Source organism: Lactuca virosa, chromosome 8 (genome assembly GCF_052849685.1).
Source record: "Lactuca virosa cultivar CGN04683 chromosome 8, Lactuca_virosa_CGN04683_v6, whole genome shotgun sequence".
NCBI classification, from domain to species: domain Eukaryota; kingdom Viridiplantae; phylum Streptophyta; class Magnoliopsida; order Asterales; family Asteraceae; genus Lactuca; species Lactuca virosa.
The window spans coordinates 230192327-230202005 of NC_136433.1; the positions used below are offsets into that span (position 1 = coordinate 230192327).

The 9679-nt window shown below is 36.3% G+C and overlaps 2 protein-coding genes across 2 annotated transcripts; both read left to right on the top strand.

Moving 5' to 3' along the window:
* The first annotated feature begins 579 nt into the window (after positions 1 to 579).
* Positions 580 to 1721, top strand: LOC145132187 (senescence-specific cysteine protease SAG39-like). The gene is made up of 2 exons (XM_079066887.1): positions 580 to 1012; positions 1129 to 1721. Exons 1-2 carry the CDS (start codon positions 580 to 582, stop codon positions 1719 to 1721), a joined length of 1026 nt encoding a protein of 341 aa, XP_078923013.1.
* A 3633-nt stretch (positions 1722 to 5354) lies between these two features.
* Positions 5355 to 6496, top strand: LOC145132208 (senescence-specific cysteine protease SAG39-like). Its single transcript, XM_079066921.1, has 2 exons — positions 5355 to 5787; positions 5904 to 6496. Exons 1-2 carry the CDS (start codon positions 5355 to 5357, stop codon positions 6494 to 6496), a joined length of 1026 nt encoding a protein of 341 aa, XP_078923047.1.
* Positions 6497 to 9679: the final 3183 nt, after the last annotated feature.

The following is a 9679-nucleotide window of genomic DNA, read 5'->3' on the forward strand; positions in this document are numbered from 1 at the left end:
TTGCGTACAACCAACCAAACTCCTTTATTGCCTAGTATTCTTCAAATGCATTGAAAGTGTGGGTAAAGTTAAAATAAACCAAGATGGAAACGAATAGAATAAAGGCATGCATATCTGCATTTTGAACATCTAAAAGCCATACAATAAAAAAAAGTTAGAAATAAAAAATATGTTGTAAGTATCAGACCCTTGGAGAATTTCCTTCATATAGGACACAACTACATTCCAAAATAATGGCCAAGCTATGTTCTGTAAGCTTTTACATAACCTACCTACGCCTATGTTAAGAAAACAAATCAGTACACAACAATTTTAGTCATTAGGAGTATAGTCCAAAAGAAAAATCCAAGTAAATTAGTGGCATCAATCATAAATCTAAACAACGTAACATGTGTGTTTTCCTTGTATTGATTAATACTTATATCAACTGAATATCTTATCTTCCACGAACGGTGATAAAAATATTTCGTTTCCCAAACAATGACGAAACCGTGTGTTTCTATATAAAGCCGACCTGTGGGCACACAAATTATTCCAAATCATCATTCACAGCCATTTTTTCTTATATCTACCAGAACTATGACATCAACAAACCGGACAGCCCTGACTTTTTTGGTATTAATCTTCTTCTCTGCTACTTTGCTTTCGCACACTACATCTCGGCTGCTCCCTGAAACTTCAAGCTATGAGAGCCACGAACAATGGATGGCTCGTTATGGACGCGTGTACAAGGATGCTGATGAGAAAGAACAACGTTCAAAGATTTTTCAAGAGAATGTTCAGTACATAGAGTCATCCAACAGTCTCATGAACAAAGCTTACAAACTAGCAGTCAATGAGTTTGCAGACCTTACAAACCAAGAGTTCACGAGCACAAGGAACCGATTCAAGGCACACGAATGTTCCCCATTGACCTCTGCTTTCAGGTATGAAAATGTGACAGCAGTTCCATCATCAATGGACTGGAGAAAGAAAGGCGCAGTAACACCTGTTAAAGACCAAGGCCAATGTGGTAAGCAAAAACTACTATGGGAATTTCAAACTTGAGACGTAGTCCAAGTACTAATTAAGTTATGTTTGTTAACAAGACCATATTTAAACTCGATATCGCATCATATATGTTTGTAGGGTGTTGCTGGGCGTTTTCAGCTGTGGCAGCTATGGAAGGAATAACCCAACTGAAAACAGGTAAATTGGTCTCTCTATCCGAACAAGAGCTCGTGGACTGCGACACCGGTGGTCAGGATCAGGGATGTGAGGGGGGTCTTATGGACGATGCCTTTGATTTCATCCTAAACAATAAAGGCCTTACTACAGAGAGCAACTACCCGTACAAAGGCGTCGATGGCACCTGCAACAGCAACGAGGAATCTAACCATGCTGCAGCGATTACGGGTCATGAAGATGTTCCTGCTAATAGCGAAAGTGCACTTTTGAAAGCTGTAGCTAGTCAGCCTATTTCTGTGGCCATTGATGCTAGTGGGTCCGACTTCCAATTCTACTCTAGCGGGGTGTTTACAGGAGAATGTGGTACTGAACTAGACCATGGTGTTACTGCGGTTGGTTATGGAGCGAGTGCTGACGGAACTAAATATTGGCTGGTGAAGAACTCTTGGGGAACAAGTTGGGGTCAAGAGGGGTACATAATGATGCAAAGAGATGTTGATGCGCAAGAAGGCCTTTGTGGCATTGCCATGATGGCTTCCTACCCCACTGCATAATTGTGGAACATCAAGAGTAATTATTGTAAACTAAGTGTATTTACGGTTATTTTATTACAATGAAATATGTAAATTACAAAATGTATCCAAAAAATTAAATATTAGTAAGGATGCAATTATATATATATATATATATATATATATATATATATATATATATATATATATATATATATATATATATATATATTATGTATCGGAAAAATTGTGAGCTTGAATGTCTTTTCGTATATGCATATGTTTCTCCGAGTATAGGAAATGTTGAACAAAACATTCACCCATGAAAAACATGTTGAAACGTGTGAATTCTTTTTTGATCAAACGAAGGGTCCAATGAAAAATAAATACTTTTGACAAAATAACAAAGTTTACCATAAGCTGGTAGCAGATTCAAGTGCAAAATTCCTAATAATCCAATGTCTCTAAATGTTGATAATACGAATAACACCCACAATGAAGGACATCATAAATCAGGGAATGCGAATCTGCGGGCCGGATAGATGTGAGACCCGAGTGAAATCCAAGTCGTGCCAATCAAAACACCAACTTTCCTTGAGAATTCCTTGAAATATTTTTGTGGGTGCTAAGTTGCATATGGAAGTAGTGATGAAGTCGTTTTGAGAGCTATGCAATTTATTGGCTAGATGGAAGTAGCTATGAAACCACACATGTTATTTTTAAGAAAACTATTAACATTTACGAATTTATAATAAAAAGAAAAGGAATTTCGTGTATTTATGTTATGTGTATTTATCATGCTGTGTTTTGGCCCATATATGACCGTTTTATATATAGTTCCTTTTGTACATTGTAATTGTTAATATATTATTATTAAAGAAAGAAATCATGTTGTTCTTGAGAACAAATTTTTATTGTATTGATTAGTAGATAAAGATTGTAACAATTGATCGAAAGCCAAAGAACAACTACACAACATCAACCGTTAAATTGGAAGTCCAAAACAGAAAAGCCACAACAAACGACACTATTAATGGGATTTAAATAATTGTGGTTGGAATCATTGAGATAATTGCATCTAAACTGTCTTTATAATCAAACCTTCCATAATTTCATAAATAAACTAAAAACTTCTTAATAGTCGGGACATTTTTTATCAATAACTAACGATTCCTAAATGCCATATAATACTTCATTTTTATTTATATTTTCTATGTTTATCACAAAAGAAAGAAATGAATATGAAAATAAGAAAAGCTACATAGAAGAGAACGAAATACAAAACAACCGCACAATAGAAAATGCAAAACATTTCTGGAACTCTGGCATTAGATTCAACAAAATAATTTCATGGATACTGGGGTTTTGGATCGCCTCTAATCGTATCAAAGTCAATTCGTCTCTCCTAATTTTGATCTCTTTCCCCTTACATCCTTCTTGGCATCAACAATCGTAAATCTTTATTTTTAACCTTTTCCGGCAACCATGATCGACACCTCCTCAACATTTTTCTCAACCTTGTTAGTCTGAACTATGATTCCTGAGAAGAACTATTTTACACACATAATATTGGGTTCTGTGTTATTTGTATCATATTGACGAAACTTCTCGTAAACTTCTACAACACATTACGATTGTGAGAGCAGAAAAATCGACTTGATCGTGAGACTTTCGATCTACGGTATAATCTAACAACTATATTTTATAGCTGATCCTAAACCGAATACGACTGCCATGTAGATTTTCGAGAAATGTAAGACCTTCTTTCTTGAAATGTTAAGGGAATTCAAATAATTGTATACTACCTCTATTCGAGACCGGACTAACAATGACTATTACACCTAAAGCATGTCGGTTACATTTCTCTTAGAATAAATTGATTCGATGGTCGTGTAGTAGATTTTCCTCATGTATGCCGTTAAAGATTTGTGTTGCCATAAAAATGACTACATTGCCAGTACCATTCAACATCCTTCTTTTCTTCTCACTTTCTTTGAAACCTACTCAATGTTGTTATTACGACAACATCGGATGAATAAATTTAGAAATTAACGTGATTTCCATCCGGATCACTCATAATCAATCATGGTTTTAACATTAAAGTCTAGCAGACGAAGGAGAAGTTAAAAGCTGAGGAGTCTAGTACCAAAACAGTGATCGACATAACACTTTAATTATTGGTCACCCTTAGCCCCCTTCGTTTATCGGAAAACCTAGGTTTATTGTATATATAAAGAATAACTATCATGTTTGTTTGTTTCATGAGGCGACTCCTAATGAAATGGTATAGAGACTTTGGTTTTAACATACCTCTCACCAGATGGGAGTTGAAACAAGAATATGGTAATAAAGCTTATAAAAGGTGAAGGACACATATTTCCACTAAGAGAACTTTAGTTCTTCACCCACATACAAACAAGGGGGTTGAATAAGTCCACATTCTGAGAAAATTTTCCGATGAAAAAGATTTTAAATTAGCAAACAATAATAATAGATAATAATAACATAAAATCAAAAGTAACATTTAACATTGTAAATAATTGACGAAAATTTATTATGATTAAAATTACAAAAATGGCTAAATGAAGAGTTTTTAAATGTATTTTTTCGTTTGATTTTCCATGATTTCCCTTTAGCACATTTGTACATTTTCAAACATATTTTCACGATTTCCCTTTATTAACATAGTAAACTTGCTTTTTTCATCACCATTTTAATTTGGCGGGCGTGTGGACAAGTTTCCTAAACTAATATTGTGGCAAATGAGCTTGGAAGGGGTCAGTTCGCACAAGATCATTGTTGGTGCACACTATTCGTTTTAATTCTCTTTTGTGGGGAGGTTTTGTCAAATGAGTAATATTGGAGTATCACGTCGTGACAGCCGACTACAGTGGAAAATTCAGACATCGGACATCATTCATTGATTCTGAAAAGTGGCCGTTAAGAAGCATTCATGCATTCGGGCGAAATTAAAATTCTGAAATATTATATTTCTTGATCGTTTTGGGGATACTGCAAGTCTTGTTGAAGGGATCAATATATATTATATATAACAAGCTCCATGCAATTGCAATTTATGTAGTGATGAGATTGATATTGCGTACAACCAACCAAACTCCTTTATTGCCTAGTATTCTTCAAATGCATTGAAAGTGTGGGTAAAGTTAAAATAAACCAAGATGGAAACGAATAGAATAAAGGCATGCATATCTGCATTTTGAACATCTAAAAGCCATACAATAAAAAAAAGTTAGAAATAAAAAATATGTTGTAAGTATCAGACCCTTGGAGAATTTCCTTCATATAGGACACAACTACATTCCAAAATAATGGCCAAGCTATGTTCTGTAAGCTTTTACATAACCTACCTACGCCTATGTTAAGAAAACAAATCAGTACACAACAATTTTAGTCATTAGGAGTATAGTCCAAAAGAAAAATCCAAGTAAATTAGTGGCATCAATCATAAATCTAAACAACGTAACATGTGTGGTTTCCTTGTATTGATTAATACTTATATCAACTGAACATCTTAGCTTCCACGAACGGTGATAAAAATATTTCGTTTCCCAAACAATGACGAAACCGTGTGTTTCTATATAAAGCCGACCTGTGGGCACACAAATTATTCCAAATCATCATTCACAACCATTTTTTCTTATATCTACCAGAACTATGACATCAACAAACCGGACAGCCCTGACTTTTTTGGTATTAATCTTCTTCTCTGCTACTTTGCTTTCGCACACTACATCTCGGCTGCTCCCTGAAACTTCAAGCTATGAGAGCCACGAACAATGGATGGCTCATTATGGACGCGTGTACAAGGATGCTGATGAGAAAGAACAACGTTCAAAGATTTTTGAAGAGAATGTTCAGTACATAGAGTCATCCAACAGTCTCATGAACAAAGCTTACAAACTAGCAGTCAATGAGTTTGCAGACCTTACAAACCAAGAGTTCACGAGCACAAGGAACCGATTCAAGGCACACGAATGTTCCCCATCGACCTCTGCTTTCAGGTATGAAAATGTGACAGCAGTTCCATCATCAATGGACTGGAGAAAGAAAGGCGCAGTAACACCTGTTAAAGACCAAGGCCAATGTGGTAAGCAAAAACTACTATGGGAATTTCAAACTTGAGACGTAGTCCAAGTACTAATTAAGTTATGTTTGTTAACAAGACCATATTTAAACTCGATATCGCATCATATATGTTTGTAGGGTGTTGCTGGACGTTTTCAGCTGTGGCAGCTATGGAAGGAATAACCCAACTGAAAACAGGTAAATTGGTCTCTCTATCCGAACAAGAGCTCGTGGACTGCGACACCAGTGGTCAGGATCAGGGATGTGAGGGGGGTCTTATGGACGATGCCTTTGATTTCATCCTAAACAATAAAGGCCTTACTACAGAGAGCAACTACCCGTACAAAGGAGTCGATGGCACCTGCAACAGCAACGAGGAATCTAACCATGCTGCAGCGATTACGGGTCATGAAGATGTTCCTGCTAATAGCGAAAGTGCACTTTTGAAAGCTGTAGCTAGTCAGCCTATTTCTGTGGCCATTGATGCTAGTGGGTCCGACTTCCAATTCTACTCTAGCGGGGTGTTTACAGGAGAATGTGGTACTGAACTAGACCATGGTGTTACTGCGGTTGGTTATGGAGCGAGTGCTGACGGAACTAAATATTGGCTGGTGAAGAACTCTTGGGGAACAAGTTGGGGTCAAGAGGGGTACATAATGATGCAAAGAGATGTTGATGCGCAAGAAGGCCTTTGTGGCATTGCCATGATGGCTTCCTACCCCACTGCATAATTGTGGAACATCAAGAGTAATTATTGTAAATTAAGTGTATTTACGGTTATTTTATTACAATGAAATATGTAAATTACAAAATGTATCCAAAAAATTAAATATTAGTAAGGATGCAATTATATATATATATATATATATATATATATATATATATATATATATTATGTATTGGAAAAATTGTGAGCTTGAATGTCTTTTCGTATATGCATATGCTTCTCCGAGTATAGGAAATGTTGAACAAAACACTCACCCATGAAAAACATGTTGAAACGTATGAATTCTTTTTTGATCAAACGAAGGGTCCAGTGAACAATAAATACTTTTGACAAAATAACAAAGTTTACCATAAGTTGGTAGCAGATTCAAGTGCAAAATTCCAGATAATCCAAAGTCTCTAAATGATTTGATAATACGAATAACACCCACAATGAAGGACATCATAAATCAGGGAATGCGAATCTGCGGGCCGGATAGATGTGAGACCGGAGTCAAATCCAAGTCGTGCCAATCAAAACACCAACTTTCCTTGAGAATCACTTGAAATATTTTTGTGGGTGCTAAGTTGCATATGGAAGTAGTGATGAAGTCGTTTTGAGAGCTATGCAATTTATTGGCTAGATGGAAGTAGCTATGAAACCACACATGTTATTTTTAAGAAAACTATTAACATTTACGAATTTATAATAAAAAGAAAAGGAATTTCGTGTATTTATGTTATGTGTATTTATCATGCTGTGTTTTGGCCCATATATGACCGTTTTATATATAGTTCCTTTTGTACATTGTAATTGTTAATATATTATTATTAAAGAAAGAAATCATGTTGTTCTTGAGAACAAATTTTTATTGTATTGATTAGTAGATAAAGATTGTAACAATTGATCGAAAGCCAAAGAACAACTACACAACATCAACCGTTAAATTGGAAGTCCAAAACAGAAAAGCCACAACAAACGACACTATTAATGGGATTTAAATAATTGTGGTTGGAATCATTGAGATAATTGCATCTAAACTGTCTTTATAATCAAACCTTCCATAATTTCATAAATAAACTAAAAACTTCTTAATAGTTGGGACATTTTTTATCAATAACTAACGATTCCTAAATGCCATATAATACTTCATTTTTATTTATATTTTCTATGTTTATCACAAAAGAAAGAAATGAATATGAAAATAAGAAAAGCTACATAGAAGAGAACGAAATACAAAACAACCGTACAATAGAAAATGCAAAAGCCAAATCAGGGCGTGTGCAACTAACAGCACAACCATTTAGTGTAAACACATACCCTGTAATTGATCTTCGTTTATCCAAATCTTTTCCATAATCTGAATCAACATATCCGAACACCCCAGTGTTAGATTTGCCAAAATGTAAACACATGGAAGACGTACCTCGTAAATAACGAAAAATCCACTGTACTGCTTTCCAGTGTTCTTTCCCCGGGTTCGCCATGTATCTACTAACCATGCTAACAACATAAGCCAAATCAGGGCGTGTGCAGATCATAGCATACATTAAAGATCCAACAGCACTAGAGTATGGAACACGTGCCATGTAAGCCATATCAGTCTCATTAGTAGGACTCAAAGCGGATGATAGCTTGAAATGAGCTGCAAAAGGTGTGTTGACAGACTTTGCTTCGTGCATATTGAAGCGTCTTAGGACTTTCTCAATATAACTTTTCTTAGAAAGATGCAAGATCCTAGACTTCCTGTCACGAACAATTTCCATACCTAAAATCTTTTTGGCAGCTCCTAAGTCCTTCATTTCAAATTTAGCTTTCAACTGGTCTTTTAACTTCTGAATCTCCTTCATATCTTTTGCTGCAATCAACATGTCATCCACGTACAAGAGTAAGTAGATCTTTGAACCATTGTCACCTTTCTTGAAATAAACGCAGCTATCATAGGTGCACCTGCTGAATTTGTGACTGGTCATGAAAGAATCGAACCTCTTGTACCATTGTCTAGGAGACTGCTTGAGGCCATAAAGAGATTTGTTCAACTTGCATACGTAGTTCTCCTTTCCAGGAACTACAAAACCTTCAGGTTGTTGCATAAAAATCTCTTCCTCAAGCTCACCATTTAGGAAAGCTGTAGTGACATCAAGTTGTTCTAACTCAAAATCGTTAGAAGCAACCAACCCCAACAATACACGAATGGAAGTATGTTTGACAACTGGGGAATAAATGTCAGTGTAATCAATACCAGGAATCTGACTGTAGCCTTTAGCTACTAACCGAGCTTTGTATCTTGGTTTATCATTTGGGTTGACAGGTTCCTTGAGCTTATAGACCCACTTGCATTTAACTGGTCTCTTCCTTTTCGGAATAGGAACTAAATTCCAAGTACTGTTTCGCTGCAAGGATTCCATCTCATTTTGCATAGCGAGCATCCAATCATTTGAGTCTTCAGATTTGATAGCCTCGTCATAATTCGCAGGCTCCGTTGCATACTCAATATTATCAGCAACAATAAAAGCATAGGCAACCAAATCAGATTCAGCATACCTCTTCGGAGGAATAATCTGTCTTCTCGGTCTATCTCTTGCAATGCTTGGAGTAGTAGCTTGTGGTTGTGAAGGTGTTGAATCTTCACCAACAACATGCTCATCCGACGAAGAAGAATCTTGATGCTGATTTGTACTCTGATTAGTGGTAGGTGAAGTAGGAAGCTCCACCTCCATTTGAGCATACTCTTTATTTGCTTCGGATGATACATCTGATGCATCTGTTCTTTTAGAAGAGTCAGCAACTGGTTGAATCATAGCAGACTCATCAAAAGTAACATCTCTTGAGATGATAATTTTCTTCAAATCAAAGCTCCATAACTTGTAACCCTTTACACCTTGATTGTACCCAAGAAAAACGCATTTGATTGCTCTTGGTTCTAGCTTCCCATTGTCAACTCGTGCATACGCTGGACATCCGAATGGTTTTAAATCTGAATAATTGGCAGGTTTACCGGACCATAACTCAAACGGAGTTTTCTTCTCGATTGCTCGTGACGGTGATCGGTTGATAACATAGCAAGCAGTCGAAGCAGCCTTCGCCCAAAAAGACTTTGGCAATTTGGAATTAGAAAGCATACACCGGACCTTCTCCATAAGGGTGCGATTCATCCTTTCAGCTACACCATTTTGTTGAGGTGAATGGACTACTGTGCGATGTCGAG